Source organism: Leptonychotes weddellii, chromosome 1 (genome assembly GCF_054177405.1).
Source record: "Leptonychotes weddellii isolate Sample4059 chromosome 1, ASM5417740v2, whole genome shotgun sequence".
Lineage (NCBI taxonomy): Eukaryota > Metazoa > Chordata > Mammalia > Carnivora > Phocidae > Leptonychotes > Leptonychotes weddellii.
In genome coordinates this window covers 85,755,727-85,775,040 of record NC_138369.1, presented here as the reverse complement: position 1 = coordinate 85,775,040, position 19,314 = coordinate 85,755,727, and the positions used below count along the sequence as shown (strand labels likewise).

The following is a 19,314-nucleotide window of genomic DNA, read 5'->3' as shown; positions in this document are numbered from 1 at the left end:
GGTGGGTATTGAGGAGGGCACATTCTGCATGGAGCACTGGGTGTTATGCACAAACAATGAATCATGGAACACTTCATCTAAAACTAATGATGTAATGTATGGGGATTAACATAAGAATAATAAAAAAAAAAAAGCCACTGAAAATGGTCATAAAAACACACACACACACAAAAAAATCTTTCAAAAAGTTTATACTTCCATTGATGCAGATCTACTCTCTTAGCAACTTTCAAATATGCAGTACAGTATCATTAACTATAGTTGCCACGAAGGTGGACTCTTTGATGTGTGCCATGCCAACCACACTAGATCAAGTATGAAGAATCTTTCTAATGATGTCACATCAACTTTCTATAGTTAAATTAGATGAAAACATGTTTCTACATTGAAAATAACTTATGAAAGTCTTCTCTTGAAAGCTCTGAATCTGAGCCTTTCTCAATTCACTGGTTCTCTGACAGAGATGTTAATGCTAAATGGCCTTTTGTGTTTCCCAACAAAAGTGATAGCTGGAAGAACTAAGGAACTGCTTGGGTCATTCAACAGTGATCCTCTGGTAATAACACAAAAGGATGACTATTATTATACTCACTTTATGGGCAAGGAAACTGAGGAAGTGATGAGATAGGTAACTTGCCTAAGAGCTAGAAATTGGCAGAGGCACTTGCCATGCTAGATTTTAACTGTCTGTTTTTTCTCTACGTACCTAAGCAGACTACCTGTTACCTTTTTTTTCCCATTTCATGCCCAGAACTCTACCAGGAGCTGGGCATATAGTAGTACTCAATTAAAAATATATTATGTGGCTGACTAAACAACTTTGATTCCTTCTTCTTCCTCTGAACCTCCTTTTTATAAAGAAGGCACTTATTCCTTCTGTGTTGTGTCCTTAAAGATAAAACTGCACTTGATAATAGCATGTGCTTCGTTCTCCAGAGGAAGAGTTGTTAAGAAATGAAATTATTAACTATTGGCCAATTCACCTGGCCCTCATCTACTGATGGTTCACTCCACCAGTTTCTGTCTTACAGCTAAATTCAAAGTCCATTCAACTCAAATCACATGGGGACATGAAGAACTGTCCACATTTCAGTTCAATGCCCAGTAGTATAAAACCCCAGTCCATATGTCAAGAGCATGGGAGTTAGTAGATAGGAAGTAAGGGCATAGGTAAAGACTAAGTTATATTAATTGTCTGGTGTTGTAGACCAGATGAGTGGGTGATTGTCAGAAATGTTTCCATAGATTGGTAAGGCTGGCTCCATGTACATCTAGCCCTAGAGTCTGTTCAGTTAATATGTCAGGGACACTTAGGAGTAATAATATTTAAGAAACGAAATAACCTTCTTTAGTAGATGTTTGTGTTGCTGGGGTGGTGGTGTAGGAGTAGTGATCTCAAAGCTCAGGATCTATAAAGGAATAACTACTTCATGGTAGTAAATATTTTATTATTTTCTTGTTCTCTAAAGCATTTTGTTGATTTCTTTTATATATGACTAGTGGGTAAACTCGTTATTAGAAGAGAAGTCCATAAGAACAGTCTATCTGCTCTGAAAAGTGATTTGAAATGTTACAAAAGAAGTTCACTTTACAACTACAAAGGAATTTCAAGTAATAAGTTGTATTACATGCATCCTAAGCATTTGAAACTATCCATTCTAGATCAAAAAGTTTTTGAAAATACATTGACATGGTTGAAAAAGAAGAATTGGGCCAAAGAATTAGTATTTGATTTTCATCACTCATAAGATAAGTTGTTCATTCTATCTTGTCACCAATAATGATAATATATCTTAAGACCATCAATCAAACAGTAGATAGTATAATGTCTTAATTTGAGCGATATATGTTTTAAACATCTACATTATTTATGAGCTCCCTACTTGCTGAAAAATTGATGTGATTAGGGAAAATCCAGAGAGTTGCATTTTCTTGTTATTTACATTTTATTTCAACAAGCAGTTGGCTTTAGGATTGCAAATGGTAAGAACTGAAGAATATAAACAAATTTAGGGAATATGAAAAAAGATGGGGAATTTTCTGGGAATGAATTATCAAGTTATATTCAAATCACAGGTTTTATTCCCTTTGCTAAAATTCCAGGCAGCAGAGAATCTGAGAAAACTGCCAATTCTGCCAGATCTCTTTAGGAGAAAACTGGCATTCCAGTCCTGGCTTGCTACCAGCCAGGCTCAGTATAATTTTGACCAAGTCATTAACCTAGATGGGTCATGGTTTCTATCTTTTTAAACAGGTATGGGTTAAATATCTTTTAAGTTTTTTTCCCCTGATCTAAACAACTTATTCCAACCAGTGTTTCAGTTTCACACTTGAGGGAAAAAGGCAGAATAAAGGCTATAAGGTGTTAGGTAGGCCTCTAAGCATCTTGCGGTAGTTCTTCATCTGTGAAAGAATAATGGACCTTGATTTTAACCACCTTACAGGAAGAGTGAAAGCAAATGAGGTAACAGTCATACATGTGTCTTTAAAGTGAAAAGTAGTGGCCAAGGGCCCCCATGTACAGGGCAGCAAGCACCATTCTTGCTGCTTTAGCATAGATGAATTTCATACTTTGAGATATTTTGTACAAGCTTCTTGTTATTAAAAAAAGTTATATGTATGTATGTGAATATATATGTACACACACACATATACATATACACATTGGTACTGCCATCAAAACTTCTTTGTTGTTATAGTTCATCCCAAAGCAAAGAAACCTGTTGTTTTATTTAAGCAGCACTCAACGGCTTGTAACAAACTTGCAGTTTCTGCTAAGATTTTTAAAAATATTTAAAAAGAAAAGCTTGAGGATTCTCTCACCACTTTTGAAATCTTGGTAGGAAGGACTTTGCAGTTACCAGCCTCAGATGAGACCAAAACAATCATCCAGCTCTTTCCCTCTGGCAGGGAAAGGGGGGTGGTCTCTGTACCTAGGAAAAAAGTCTCTGTGGAGCTGCAGATCACAGGCATAATAAAGGTCTGTTAAATTTTATATTGTAGTGGATAAGACATTGTTTCACTCCCTGGCCCCCACCCCATTTTCATTTTCTTCTATAAGGAGTTCCAAATTGGAGCCGAGAAGTAATAGCACCTTGAATCCTCACATGCTATCCATTAGTCTTCATCTTTCATCCATAAATAGCAGGGAACCCAGGTCACTAAGCAATAGGTATTAGGTGCTTTCTATATGTGGACCTGTAACCTAACTGCATCTCAGAAAGCTCCATTTATGAATTCAAAGTGCTGCCATATTAAGGAGTTTACCATCAGAACCAGGATGCGCAACAATGGCTGAGCCATTTTACTTAGTTGACAGGGTCCTCATTTAGAGTCTCCTACTCAAAGTGTGGACTGGGACCAGCAGCAATGGCACCACCTGGGAGCTCATTAAAATGCAGAATCTCAGGCCTTACTCCAGATCTGCTGGTCCCCAGGTGATTGGTCTGGACATTAGGGACAAGATGTGATTTAGAACACTTGTTCTAGATTCTGGCTACATACCAGAACAGTGGAAGAACTTTTAAAAATACTGATGCATGGGTTCCATCTATAGAGACTCTGATATACTTGGTCTGGGATGTAGCCTGGGCATCATGATTTTCAAAGCTCCCTGTGTGATTCTAATATGCAGCAAAATTTGAGAACCATTGAATTAGACTATCTAATAATACATAGTGGAAAAATTCATCACATTGAGTTACCCAGTTTTCACTGTCTATGTCTGATGTATTACCACCCACTTGTTTTGTTGGCCCATGTTACCTTTTCTTGTGGTGACTACCCCTGTTCCTCCTCCTACCACAACTCAGGTCTGACCCCTTCTGCCTTTCAAGAAAGATTAATCTCTAATACCTTCTTCCACCAGACCATGTTCTTCCTTCCTCCTTTGAAACCCATATCACTTTGCTTTTAGCTTTTTTAATGAAACTACAGTTTTTCAAACAGTAGCACAGTCATTTATACACATGACTTATCCTTTCTCCTAAGCTGTGAGCTCCTAGAGGACAGAAGCCACATCTGATTCATCTTTGTAACTCTTAGGATCTAGCAAACCTGGCTAAAGTGTGCATAGAATGGAGATGGGAGCAGAGAGGACAAAAGACAGAACAGCCCAGATATACTGTCTTCAAATTAGTTGGGTAATATGGGCAAACAAAGAATATATGGCTGGAATTTAAGACCTCGATGAAATAAAGGAGAGAGCTTTGTAAACCACATCAGAGGATGAACAGTGGGGATACAAGTTGATAGAGGGATGGAGGCAAGAGAGCAGTGATTATATCCAGCAAGCACTAAGCATGGTTTTCTGAAAGGAGAAGGCAGAGAATTAGAGAATAGAGTAGAGGTGAGGGAGTAGGAGAGAAGTGAGGAACTCAAGTTACTCAGGGAATTTTAGAGGCCACACATCCTAGGATGTTGGTGCAGGCTATCATTGAGTGAGTGTGGCTAAGTTCTGCACTTCCATCATTGTTCCTTTCAGTCTTCTCAGAAGTGATCCCCTTTCACACCTGAATGAGCCAGCACGCTCCCAGGTAGTGGTTATGAATAGACACACAATGAGGATGCCTGGTTAAGTTCTTACCTGTGTTTAGTTCATCTTTTAGTAGATCTCTACTTCTTAGTGCATGTCAGCATTGCAGTTTATACCCATTCCATATTCATGCTTGGGATTTATATCACATTTTCTCCAGACACATTGAAGTTCTCTACATAAAGGGGGATTGTATCTCTGCAGGCAGTTGCATAAGTTGCTACAGAAGCAGGAATTGTCACAAAAGTGCACAGGTGAGTGAGGCCTCCAGGGAAGGCCCAGTAAGGTGGCAAGTTAGCAGGCAGATGGGCAGTGGAGTATTTGGGAAATGTACTCACTTAATTTTGTTCCAAGGGACCCACAGTCCCAGAGCCTTAGACCCCAGCCATGGGTAAAGAATAGTGTATTGCATCACAACCTCCTCTCTCCTCCCACACTCCTAATGACAATAAGTAAAGTGGCCCTGTTGGCAACATTCAACCCTATTTATCAGTGCCCTTCTTCTTGAAACACTTGCTTCTCTTGACTCCTATGACATTCTACTAGATTTCCACTCACGTCTCTGACTGATCCTTGGTATCCTCCACTGCTTCACCATCTTTACCTCAACTTCAAATCCTGGATCCAGGTCTCCATCATGGGCCTTCTTCCACTTTATGTTCTCTTCAGACTTTCACGCATACCCAAGGCTGCAATAACATACACCATGCAGTGTCTGCTCTCAAATCCGTGTCCTTAGCCAATCCCTCATTGAGATCCAAATCTGTATACCAGTCTCACTGGCTGCTCAATCTCAGCATTTCTAAAGTTGAACTTGTGATCTTTTCCATAAAATAAAGCTGCCCTTTAATATTCCCCAACTGGAGAAGTGTGCACATGTGCAGTCTATATTTCTCTCCATTGGACTTAGACACAATAGTAATAAAATAATAAATTATAAATTAGCTATTAAATGTCTGGTTCCCCCAATAAAATATAAGCTCCCTCAGAGGAAGAATTATATCTTTTGGTAATTTTTTGTTTTATAAATGAGTCAGTGAGCAAATTAATGAATGCATGAGTGAATGAATAAATGAATTTGGCTAGAAGACCTTACCAACCCCATCCAGCCCAGCATTAAGAAATTATTAATTCTTTCATAGAAACATCTATGATGGTGTTGCCAGGGGCAGGGAGGGAGATGGGAGATGTGAATGAAGATGATCAAAAGGTACAAACTTCCAGTTATAAGATGAGTAAGTTCTAGGGATGTAATGCATAGCATGACGACTATAGTTGATAATACTGTACTGAATATTTGAAAGTTGCTGAGAGAGTAGATCTTAAAAGTTCTCACCACACAGAAAAATACAACTGTGAGGTGATAAATATGTTATCGAACTTTTTTTGGTAATAATTTTGCAATATATACATGTATTAAATCATGACATTGTACACCTTAAACTTGTACACTGTTATATGTCAACTATATTTCAATAAAGCTCAAAATTAAAAAAAAGAATTTATGAATTTTCCAGTGGGATATTGCTCTTGAATGCATGCTCCAGAAAAAAAAAAAAAAGAAAAGAAAATGTGAGATATAAACTATCCATAAAATGTGAACAAATAAATAGGGAAAACTATTTATCTAAAGGAAAATGTTTGGGTATAGAAATCAGAAATCTAGATGTAGATTATAACCTTCATATTGCTTTCAGAGCTTGTTGGTTCTAGATTTTTCCACTGCAGAGTGAGCTTCACACAGTGGCCTGTTTCACATGATTTCACAGGCAGGGATGTGGCTCTTCCAACAGTTAAAGAGACTGGTCCACACAACTGTATCTCCAAACTGACAACTCCCCTGACTTATCCCTAGCAATTCAAAAAAACTGCCTTTCTAGTAAATCTATTCATTGCTTGATCAAGACTATTTTTTTAAAAAGAAGATATATGGCATTAAGATGGCATACTTAAAAACCATCCAAGCAATTGAGCCTTCTGAAACTTTTTTTTCCTTTTTGTGTTTTTTGAAATTCTAGTTAGTTAACATACAGTGTAATAATAGTTTCAGGTGTACAATATGATGATTCAGCACTGTAATACAACATTCTATGCTTATCACAGGTGCCCTCTTTCATACCCATCACCTATTTAACCCATGAATGACCCCACCCTCCTCTCCTCGGCTAACCATCAGTTTGTTCTCTATAGTTGGGAGTTTTGGCTTCTAGGTTTGCCTCTCTATATCTTCTTTTTTCTTTGTTCCATTTTTATTTAAATTCTATTAGTTAACATATAGTGTAACATAGGTTTTGGGAGTCGAATTTAGTGATTCATCACTTACATATAATACTCAGTGCTCATCACAAGTTCCCTCCTTAATACCCATCACCCATTTAGCCCATCCTTGCCCACCTCCCCTCCAGCAACCCTCAACTATATGGTCAACTTATCTTTCACAAAGCAGAAAGTAATACCCAATGGAAAAAAAGACAGTCTCTTCAAAAAATGGTGTTGGGAAAACTGGACAGCAACATGCAAAAGAATGAAACTGGACCACTTTCTTACATCATACACAAAAGAAATTTAAAATGGATGAAAAACCTAAATGTGAGATTGGAAATCATCAAAATCCTTGAGGACAACACAAGCAGCAACCTCTTTGACATCAGCTGTAGTAATTCCTTACTAGACTTGTCTCTGGGGGAAAGGGGAAACAAAAAGCAAAAATGAACTATTGAGACTTCATCAAGATGAAAAGCTTCTGCTGTCTATGAAAGAAACAATCAACAAAACTAAAAGGCAACCTACGGAATGGGAGAAGATATTTGCAAATGGCATATCTGATAAAGGGTTAGTATCCAAAAATCTATAAAGAACTTATCAAACTCAACACCCAAAAAACAAATAATCCAGTTAAGAAGTGGGCAGAAGACATGAGTAGAGCTTTTTCCAAAGAAGACATCCAGATGACTAACAGACACATGAAAAGATGCTCAACATCACTCATCATCAGGGAAATATAAATCAAAACTATGATGAGCTATCACCTCACACAAGTCAGAATGGCTAAAATTAACAATAGGGGAAACAACAGATGTTGGCAAGGATGCAGAGAAGGGGGAACCCTCTTAACACTGTTGGTGGGAATGCAAACTGGTGAAACCACTCTGGAAAACAGTATGGAGGCTCCTCAAAAAGTTAAAAATAGAACTACCCTATGACCTAACAATTACACTACTAGGTATTTACCCAAAGGATACAAAAATACTGATTCAAAGGGACACATGCCCCCCGACATTTATAGCAACATTATCAACAATAGCCAAATTACAAAAGAGCCCAAATGTCCATTGACTGATGAATGGATAAAGAAGAGGTGGCACACACACACACACAGGAATATTACTCAGCCATTAAAAAGAATGATATCTTGCCATTTGCAATGATGTGGATGAAGCTAGAGCGTATTATGCTAAGTGAAATAAGTCAGTCAGAGGAAGACAAATACCATTTGATTTCACTCATATGTGGAATTTAAGAAACAAAACAGATGAACATAGAGGAAGGAAGAAAAAAAAAGAGAGGGAGGCACACCACAGGAGACTATTAACTATATGGAACTTTTTTCACAATAAGTCTTTAGGTGTGGAGATTTAATAGTGTAAAATAAGCTCAGGAAATTTAAAATCAGTTCACATGTCATAAACACTTAATAAAGTGAGTGTGTAGAGTATTGTGTTGGGCATTTCCCCAAATTCTCTTTTACCCAGTGCTTTCTTTTAGCATCAGTGACATGACTGCCATCCTGTAATACTCTGCTCTTTGAGAGCAGATTATGGGTTTCTACTTTTGTATCCTCCATAGCTCAAGCACTTTGCTTTTCAAAGAATAGCACTAAGTAGATATTTGTCAAAATCAATGTTATCAACAGTTCTGGTTTTTATGAGGCAGTTCTGCTTCTGCCCATCCCTGTAACCCAGGCTGTCACTAACCACAGACTGACCCCTGGAGGACATCTTATTCAGGTCCATCATCTTCACAGCATTGCATGTATTGGACTTCACCAGATTCCCTGTCCCCATCCAACCACATCTCCCCCGTTTCCTGAGCCATCTGAAATACTTTCTGTGAAGTGCTGATAGAATGTACCACTCTGTGAGAATATGGTGGTTGCTAATGGTTTCGTTTTTTTAGCTTCCCAATTAATATAGTTATAACTAGTTGTTATTAATAATGTAACAACAATTAAAATAGCTACCATTTATAAAGAAGGGGTATGGCACATGGTATATTAACACTAATTATTGGATCATTATAATTACCAGTGATGATGACCATTGTTATTAGTATTAAGCTTGAACTGAACTGGACTTCTTTTTTCTCCTTTTTTGGTATTATCTCAAGTAAGCTATTAGAATTATAGTTATTTCATGTCCACTAGTTGATTTGAAATAAATAAACAAATCGTGTGTGTAGGTGTGTGCGTGTGTATATCATATATGCGTGTTTATGCTGATTTCAAAGCAACTCAAAAGCTTTACAGAGTTGGTGGTTAAGGAGCTAACTTCTGTGACTTAGTCAAGTTATCTAATGTTGCTGAGTCCTAATTTTCTCATTTGTAAAAAGGAATAATTATAGCACCTAACTCAGAATTTTGAAGATTAAGTGACATAATAAATATCTATTGTGTTACATAATAGCACTTGCTAATGTATGTTGTTATTTGTTTTTTATTATTACTATTTTTTAAAAGAACTGGAAGAATGCAGAAATGCAAAAAGAAAAGTAGTCACCATTTAATTCCATTATTTAACCACCATTAACATTCTAGACTATATACTTCTTATCTTTTCCTGTTTATATGTATGCCTAAGTATGTTAAATTTTTATAAAATTAGAAATTATTATTACCACTTTATAATTTGCTTTATCAATTTACTTTTCTGTGTCTAATATAAAGTCTTGTATATGATATTATTCATTGCATATTAGCCCATATATATGTGTTTTATAATTTATTCACTGGATATTTAGATTTCTTTGAATTTTTCACTCTTATAAACAACAGAAATCTGATATAACTTGAATATACACCTTTTGGTACATATTTAATTAATTTTTGGCGTAAATTTGTAGGCAACCATTTAATAAGCTATAGAATATTTAAAAATTGACACTTTAATTAAGACTTTAATTTCCATCAATAGTGTATGAGACTTCTAGTTTCTATATAATATTCCCAAGCCTGGGTAGTATATATGTATATATTTTTTATTTTACCCAATCTAATGGCTTCTGTGCAATATGGGAAAAGTCATTTTAATTCTAATCCTAGATTCCCAGCCTGTAAAACTAACTAATGGGTATAAAATTCAGAACTACTGTCACAGGTCCTAAAGTTTATACTGATTCCAGTGCTGGTTGATGCTCAATATTTGAAGTGTAGCTCAAATGAGAAAGGACTGTGGTGAAGTTGGGTTAATACCCAAAGAGGCTGAAGGGATGACTATTGAAGAGCATTCTTGTGAATGTTGTAACTGTCCAGACTATCCCAGTGTTGATCCCACTTGCAAATTCTAATTCAGAGAATGATATAATTAACAGTCATAATTCAAATTTATGATAATTTTTATTGCTGTCTATCAGGTAAACTGTGTACTTCATAAGGGCAGGGATCTTTGTTTTGTTCACTCATCAGTATCTTAAGCACCTAGCACAGAACTTGACACACAGTAAGGGTTAAATAATAAATGTCTATTGAATGAACAAATAAACTGGATGAAGCTACCGTATACCTGTCAAGAGGCTGAATGACCTGGTAACTGGCAGAATTCCCTTCCCAGCATGAGTGTGAGTAAGCTGCCATGATTGAGGCCTCTTGGATTTGCCTTTTCCCAACAACCATGCTGTGTCCCATGACACACCCTTTCTCAGATATGTTAATACCTTCAGCCTAGTTAAGATTTGGCCTCCCCACTATAGTCCATATTCTTCACAGTGATGTTGGCCCTCTCTGCTCAAACCCATTATGTCTTAATAATTATAACTCAGAGGGTAGTATTATTTCCAAGTTCTTAGGGATACCCCATTGTTGCACCTTTGTACAACCTAGAACCACCACCTAATAGGAGAGCTGTGAATATATTATATGGGATAATATATAATGTAAAATATAGAACTATTCATCTAGGCACTATTATGTAGTGGTTAAAAGCCCAGGCTCAGGAGCCAATTCTCCACAGTTCAAATCTGGATTTTGCAACTTAAAAGCTGTGTCATCTTAAGCAAGTTACCTGATGACACTGTGTTCAGTTTTCTCATCTGTAAAATGCAAATAGTAGTTTCCTTATAGGATTAATGTGTGGATTAAATGAGTTAGAGCATGTGAAGAAATATGAATAGTAAGTAAATATTACCTATTTTGATAAATATTATTAGCAGTAATAATAACCTCATTGAGAATGTACTGTGTGCCAGAAACCAAATGTACATTGTCTCAGGTAATCCTTAAAACAATTCTATGGACTAACTATTATTGTTATCACTGTTTCATTAATAAGGATATTGAGGCTCAGAAAGTTTTAGTAACGTCCTAAAACCGTATAGCTGGTGAGTGGTAGAACCTAGATTTAACTGCAGATGTGTCCAAAATATTTTCTCATGGAGAAATTTTTTTTTAACAGAATCTGAAATATCTGCATTTTCATTGACAGTATAATTTCTAATATCTGTTTTCTAGCCTTTTTAATCATGATCACAACCTTAGAACATTTTTCAAGAAATTAACTTTCAAAGCATGTGAATATTTAAACATCCATCTATTGACCTGAGGATCTACAATTTCTAAAGACTCTCAGCGTCACTTATAGTGATTTTACTATGGTCCAGTTCACCAATCTCTGTATTTCCTCTACTAGGATTTTGGCAAAAATCAGTCAGTTAAATAAATAAATACAATTTAAAAGCTATAGGGTGGCAAATGATGACCAGGACAGACAAGCTGTGTTCCATGGTGTGAGTTTGGTAAGCTTATAAACAAACCTTTTATAATCTCATGAAAAGAATAGCTATCCTTGCAAGATCAAAATGTCAACCTTTCAGGATTCATTTTCAACACCATACTGAAGTTACAGCTCTTACCTAACAGTGATTCTGTACCCAGTGTGGAAGTCTTGACATTAGCAGTAGTAGAGACTCCTCTATTGTAAAGTAACTGGCTGACTGCGTGTGCTGTGTGTGACCAAAATCCTTCTCATTGCAGTGACAGACTTGAAATTTGAACACTTTTCAGACATCCCTACCACCCAAAACAATGAAAACTGAAAAGCAATCCATTTACAGATGTAAATTTAAAAAATTTACAAAAAATACAGCTGCTGTATTTGTGGGCATAATTTACTATGACATATTTGACAGATTATTTTTTATGTCCTTGAGATTTATTTATTTTCATTGAAATATGCTATAAAATATTGTTACCTTTTTCCAGGTAAATGAATTGGGATATTTGGTTAAAGTGTCTTTCATAGTCGAGAGATTTAGACAATGTACTGAGAGCTAGCATGGCCATGAATTGGCAGAGTGGTGGTAATTTGTGCATGATGCATATTCAGGAAGCACATTAGAATGTTAGCTATGATAGCATGGGTTTGCACAGGATTCAACTTGAATTTGAAGATCTTATTTTTCTCTTCAACAGGTTAATTATGTATGGCTTTGTGAAAGCTATGGTATATGCTGGCCAGTTGAAAAATGGAGACTTCCATTTCACTGACTGTTTGTTTTTTGGTTCACTGATGTCAGCTACAGATCCAGGTAATTGCTCAAATAGTATGTTTTTTTTTTTCTTTTTAAGAATCAAAAATTTAAATTAAATGTTTCTCTAAAGACCATCACCTGAGTCTACATCCTAATAATTCCTTATTCCTCTTTACTTGCAGTTGATACATGTATTAGTGATTAAAGAAAGAAAGAAAGAAAAGAAATAGGTGAATATCCTAATAGCTTTCAAAAAAATGGATCTGAAAACAATTTCAGTAGTGGGAATTTCAGAATTTAAAATTCATTACAGCTTATTTCTCTAGAATGTAGAGACATTTTGAGCTATAGACCTTATTTTTTTATCCAACTTGTCTTCTTTCAAAAATGATCTACTGAATTAAAGGGTAAAAAATATTTTCAAAAAGATTGTTTATGGGCACCTTGAGTGGCTCAGCTGGTTAAGTGTCTGCCCTTGGCTCAGATCATGATCCCAGCGTCCTGGGTTTGTCCATTGGCAAAGCCCGTCCATTGGGCTCCCTGCTCAGCGGGAAGTCTGCTTCTCTCTCTCCCTCTACCCCTCGCCCCTGCTCGTGCTCTCTCTCGCTCTCTCTCTCAAGTAAATAAATTAAATCTTAAAAAAAAAATTGTTTACTATGGAGCTTTTCAAACACATTAAGGGTAGGGAGAATAATAAAAAGAATTGTCATATACCCTTCAGCAATTACCAATACGGCCAATGTTTTTGTCTATACCCCCCTATACTCCCTTTTATCATGACTGGATTATGTTAGAGTAAATCTCAGACATTATATCATTTTATTTGTAAATACTTTGAAAAATGAGCATTGCTATTATGAAACCTAAAAATATTTATAATTATTCTTTAATATTATCAAAGAACTAGTCTCTGTTCAAATATCCTCAAATGTCTTTTTATCATTATCATTATTAGTTTGTGTAATGGTTAGGGTCAAATAGGGCTGCACATTACAATTGATTAATATGACTAGTGAGTCTCTTTTAATTTATATGTTCCCCCTCCATCTTCTATTTTTGTCAGTTATTTGTTTGGGGGAAAAGTAGGCACTCTGTCTTGTGGTTGAACTGAATATGGCTCCTTAAAATGTTCCCTTATACCACATATTTCTTGTAAAACTGATGGTTAAATCTAGAGGTTTAATGAGATTTATGTTCATCTTTTTGGGCAAGATTACTTTATAGGTTTCTATAGCAAAACATCACATAGTGATTAGTGACTCAGCTGTCAACCTGACTCATCACACTATTGTACAGTTTCTCCAACAAAAACCACCAGAACACACCTGTAGCTAAACAAGATGTGTTTTTTTGTTTTAAAGATTTTATTTATTTATTTGAGAGAGAGAGAATGAGAGAGAGCACATGAGAGGGGGGAGGGTCAGAGGGAGAAGCAGACTCCCTGCCGAGCAGGGAGCCCGATGCAGGACTCGATCCCGGGACTCCAGGATCATGACCTGAGCCGAAGGCAGTCGCTTAACCAACTGAGCCACCCAGACGCCCAACAAGATGTGTTTATTACGTGTTGTAATGAGGGAAAATGCACACCAGAAGAAACATGGAAGCTTTCAGAAGGGTTAGAAAGGATTCATTACAGGCTTGGGCTTATGTTTGGTGATTGTAGGGAGGGTTTAAGGAATTGGAGCTTTGCTCTGGATAAGAGGCTGTCAGGAAACAGCAGTAATTGCACATTTTAGTAAGTCTCATGTAGAATGAGGGAAGACTGGATTGAACCTAAAGTTAAAATTGGTAAAGAAGTAGTGGCCTCTTACAATAGCCAGGATAGAGGGATGTTTAGTTAATTTTGTAGTTTAGACAGTGTTCATTATTTCTGTTAAGACATGATTATGCAGTAGTCTTATTTTTGTCTTTTTTAAAAGATTTATTTATTTATTTGAGAGAAAAAGAGAGCACTCAGGGGAGAGGGGTAAAAGGAGAGAGAGAGAGAATCTTAAGCAGACTCCACACCCAGCATGTGAGCCCGACTCGCCGCTCAATCCCACGACCCTGAGATCATGACCTGACCCCAAATCAAGAGCTAGACACTTAACTGACTGAGCCACTCTGACACCCCTGTATTTGTCTTGATCCATCATGGTCATAGAGTGACCTTGTCGGATGTTGTTCCGTGAAATGGTCTGTGTGCAGCAGGAGAACACCAAGGCTCAGATGATGATACTAGGTCAGCCCCCAAACGTCAGGGGCTGCTTTGTCTTTCTTAGAATAGCCCTCTGACCAGTGGTATTGGCACCATGTGTTTGTCTGTTGTAAATGCAGAATCTCAGGCTCAACCCCAGATCTACCGAATTGGATTCTAGAATTTAACAATATCCTAAATTTATTCATATGCACATCAACGTTTGGGAAGCATTACCTTTTAGAATTCCCCATTTTAGCTAATGATTTTAGTATGTATTGATGGTTGCTGCTTAGTTAGTCCAGTGTTAATTAGGGGTTACAAGCTAGTGGTATGCTAATTCTATCCTACCTTTTGTATTTATTAGCTGGTACTCTCCTATAAATAAGTAGCTTTCCAGATCAACTACTTAAGTACCCCCATGATATCATTTGAACAAAAAAGCAGGATAAATGATTGATTCTTTCCCTTTATTTACTAATTTTCAAAATAATGAGTTGTTTCCTTAGCATCCTCCACATATGATCAAGGAGATTTTTCTTTTTTAAAGTATTATTTCAATACATGGATTTTAAATGGTTGATATGTTTCAGTCTACTGCTGTCATTATTCTTTTTGATGTTCAGAATACTCCAACTTGACAACTGAGAGCTCCTTCAAGTTTCTCCTATATTCTTTTGTCATGACCCCAGTGGTCTTTCATAGGTTTCTTGTCTTCGGGTAGGACTAGATGTTCCAACCTTATTTTGTGTGTTTCCTGTACCCTGACTTGGAACCAGCCATTTATAAGAGGGAAATTTATTTAGAGACCAAATTTGGGCACTAGGGGTTTTCATTGCTATTGGATTGGTCATTGTTTCTAGATATTTTTATTTGTTTTGAAGGAGAAATAATATCATAAATTTATGTTAGTATTTTCAGCTCAAATTTAGGATTACAGAAATTTTACTTAACTGCCTTAAATTTTTATTTTTTCTTCTATCTACTTTTCTTCTTCCTATTACATATATAATTTCTTATTTCCTTAAAATAAACATTTTCAAAATTATAATATGCACATTATTATTTAAAAATGTGATTATTGAAAACTGCTTAAGATTTCATTGTGGTTCTTTTTAACCTTTGGATATATCTGACTAGGGATGAACAGTTAAAAATTACTGTTTTAAGAGCTCTTGAAATCATTCCTCTATGGATTTTATCTTGTGAATATACAATAATGTTCATTTGTTTCATTTTGTTTTTGACTTTGTGTTAAAATTAAAGAGCTACAGAATTCCAAAGTGAAAACCATAGAACCAAAACAAGAGACATCTGGCTTCTATTCCTGTCCCCTCTACCTTAACGTTCCAACCATTTTGGTTGGTCTTTCATTTGCCCTTCTATTTTTAATCTAAGTAAATACACAAACATACACATACTCTACTATATGTTATTATACACATGGTTCTTCACCTTACTCTTCTTTAACAGTATTTTAGAGAGTACTCCATAGCTATATGTAAAGATCTCTCTCATTCTTTTTTATAACTGCGGAGTACTCCATGGTTTATTCAACCAGCTGTCTGTTGATAGACATTTAGTTTTTTTCTTATCCTTTGCAATTATGAATGGGTGTTGTAACTAATAACACTAAAATAAATACCTTTCCACATTTTGCCAATGTTTCTTTGGTCCAGATTTATAGAAACAAGTTAAAAGGTAAATGGATTTTTCCTAGGTGTAATTTTCCTAGATGCCAAATTCTTCTCCATAAAGTTTGTGCCATTTTGCCTTCACACCAGCAACATATGACAGTACCTATTCTTCGCAGCTTTGCCAATGCAGAATTCTATCACAGTTTTGGATTTTTACTTATAGAGTAGGTGAGGATTTGTGTCTCCCTCTGGTTTGACTTAGTACTTCTCTTATTGTGAGTAAGGCTAAATCTTTCATATGTTTAAGGGACATATGCATTTTTTCCTGAAAATGAACCCTTTATAAGATGGCTTTGCTCGAGTAGGGTTATTAATTTTTATTTTGCAAGCTTTAGAAGCCTTTAACGTATTAGAGATATTAACCTTTTGTCTGCACTATAAGTTACAAATATTTTTCCAAGTTTTTTAAGTTTTATTTTGTTTATGGTATGGGGGAGGAAAAAATGTTTTAATGTATGATGTTGACTCATTTCCTGGAAGAAGATGAAATAAAAGTAGGTCTCAATTAGGAATTTGTGGTATAGACTAGAGGATCAGAGCCTCAGAATAGTGTAGAGGGACAAACTGCTCTATCTTCAGGGTCAGAGATGACCCAGTTACCAGGTCATTGCTGGAAGATCTCATGCTACACTCTCATAGCCCCAGGGAAATGTAGAAGTTCCTTGGTAGTGATGGGAAGCATGAACTCAAGATGAAATATTTTCAACCCATCAGTGATTTCAAGTTACTTAAGGTTGTTCTTTTCTGTCCATATCTGGACATTTTGCTTTTAATGGTCAGGTCCCATTTCGTGTCACAATTGCACAAATCTGCATGTTGAAAAGCATTGCATCCATTGTTTCCTGGTCCCAATGCCAAAGGCCAAGTTTGTTGCATTCTATTGAGTTAATCAGCCAGCTCCAAGCACAGTTGTATCATGTTAAAGCTTTGCTCCTTCTGTGGCTGGTGATATCTATGAGGTTATGTTTACATGACACAGGAAAAGTGATTGAAATAGAAAAATAAATCCAACTTGGTAAGATGGGTATTTATCTGCATTGTGTCAAACAATTGGGTTGACTAAACTTTTTAAAATACAGAATTGACTCACAGCCATAAAGAGAATCCTAGGAACCAAATCTGCTTCCAAGTCTGGCACCAGCTGTGCAACTTTGGGTACCATTTAGCCTTTCTAGATTTTATGAGTTCTTGGAAGTGGAAGATATTTGATCTCATTTCTCCCAACCCCTTCATTTTACAGATGAAGAACTGACTTTTCATCTGTAAAATGAAAAGTTTCGACTAGAGCCCTTTCCAGCTTTAACATTCCCTGTTTCTTATTTCTGTAAGATTGGTTTTCATTTTAAAACAAGATTTTGTTTAAAAAAAAAAAAGTTAAAAATCAACCCAAAGCCCCCCCACACACCCCAGGCATTCTTGGGTTCTAACCCTGATTCAGCAAATGTTAGAGAAGATCTTACATAGTAGATCTTACCCACACATGAACAGGAATACTTAAGCTTTCTTCCTTTACTAGCTAATTGTTATATTAAAACACCCTGAACCTACTCTGCTAAATTGGTGCAATTTAAGATCTTCAGCAACCTTAAAACATCTAGTTAATCTTACCCCACAATTATTCATTTATTGCCTAAATTATTGTGACTCACTAATTTATGAAAGAGAACCTATGCTCTCCAGGTCTGACTTTTCTTGGCCTTCTTTAAATTAATTCTTTCCCCTTTAGCCTTAGCTAAATCTTAGCCAAGTGTTATTAACTATTCATATTTTTCTTTTATAGACACATATTTAAACTTAAATCTAATTCTTCCTGCATGTTTCTGACTCTCCTTGGCCAATTTTCAGTTTACCTCCAGTTAGGATGATTTGACTATTATTTGATTGATTTAATTTCCTCTTTTCCTCACTGACAGAGATCCTGCTGATGGTGTAAAGGCCATCAGCAGCACTTAACAGAAAGTGGATGATTAAAGGCAGAGCCCCCAAAGAGATCATGTATGGTAAATGGCAGAGTTAGGAGAGGAGAGAAGCACTTAGAGGGCTTGATCAGTGAGCCAGCTCATCTCTTCCAGTGTGTTTAGATAAGGAAAAGTGGGAGGGTGGGGGAGAGGAGAGAAAAAATAAACAATATGGCAACAACTGGAAATGATGCTTTAGTTAATATCCTTCAATTTACAAATGGCCAGAGCCCATAAGGGAACCCTCTAACCTCATACTATCTTCCTGTCTCTTTCATCATTGACTTGGGTCTCAGTTTGGTAAATTTGACTATCCAAGATAGTGATTTTCATTAATAAGTCTAAAATGTCCCTTTATATAGAGAGTGGGTAAGATAAAGAGAGAGGTCATTAAGGTGTATAAAGACACTTTGGAGTCCCAGTGTACCCATGCGCTGTTCCTCAGCACATCAATATTGTTGCTGTCTCAGCACATTTACGTTTGTTGTTTCTCCCTCCTTGCTTTCTTCAGGTCTTTGCCCAAATGTCGCCTTGATGAGGCCTTTCCTAACCATCCTATCAAAAATTATACCCCATCTCCTCTGCTGCACACTCATAGACAAATCATGATGCTTCCCATCCCCCTTCCTTGCCTTATATTCTTGTACAGCACTAGTCACTATTGACCTACTATTTATTTCCTTATTTTTTTGTCCCCTGTGAGGAAGGAGCATTTTTTTTCTGTTTTCCCCCCATTTTCCACTCTTATATTTTTAGTATCTAGAACAATAGGTTTTTAATAAATACTTACTAAATTAATGAATTAATATATTTGTAGAAGAAACTGCTAGAGCAAAATGTAGAGCTTGAAAAGGAGTCTCTTCTCAAAGAGAATGTGAAGCATTTGAGTATTCCAGATCACTCTCAGAGATAAGGAGTCTCATGACCCCAGGAGGGACAGTGACTCAAGACGAGGGTGGAACTCGCAGCACATGGCTGAACTTCCAACTGAGTGGCAATACTGGTTTCTGTCCTCCAAAAAGGATATATTCAACTAAAACAAAAAATATGTGTCTTTCTTCTTGTCTGGCCACACAGCCAATATTTCTTTCTCCCTGTTTACCAGTTGTTCAGTGGCTTAAAAATTTCCAGAGCACCAAGCCATAGATTGTAGACTTGCAGAAGCAGTTATAATAGTGTGGGGTTTTTGTTGTTGTTGTTGTTGTTGTT

At 36.4% G+C, this 19,314-nt stretch overlaps 1 protein-coding gene across 1 annotated transcript in view; it reads left to right on the top strand.

Moving 5' to 3' along the window:
• SLC9A9 (solute carrier family 9 member A9) overlaps positions 1–19,314 on the top strand; it is a 510,696-nt gene that overhangs the window by 114,518 nt on the left and 376,864 nt on the right. The window contains exon 5 of the mRNA XM_081806463.1: positions 12,216–12,331. Within this exon, the coding sequence (XP_081662589.1) occupies positions 12,216–12,331 (116 nt within the window). The remainder of the gene's footprint in view (positions 1–12,215; positions 12,332–19,314) is intronic.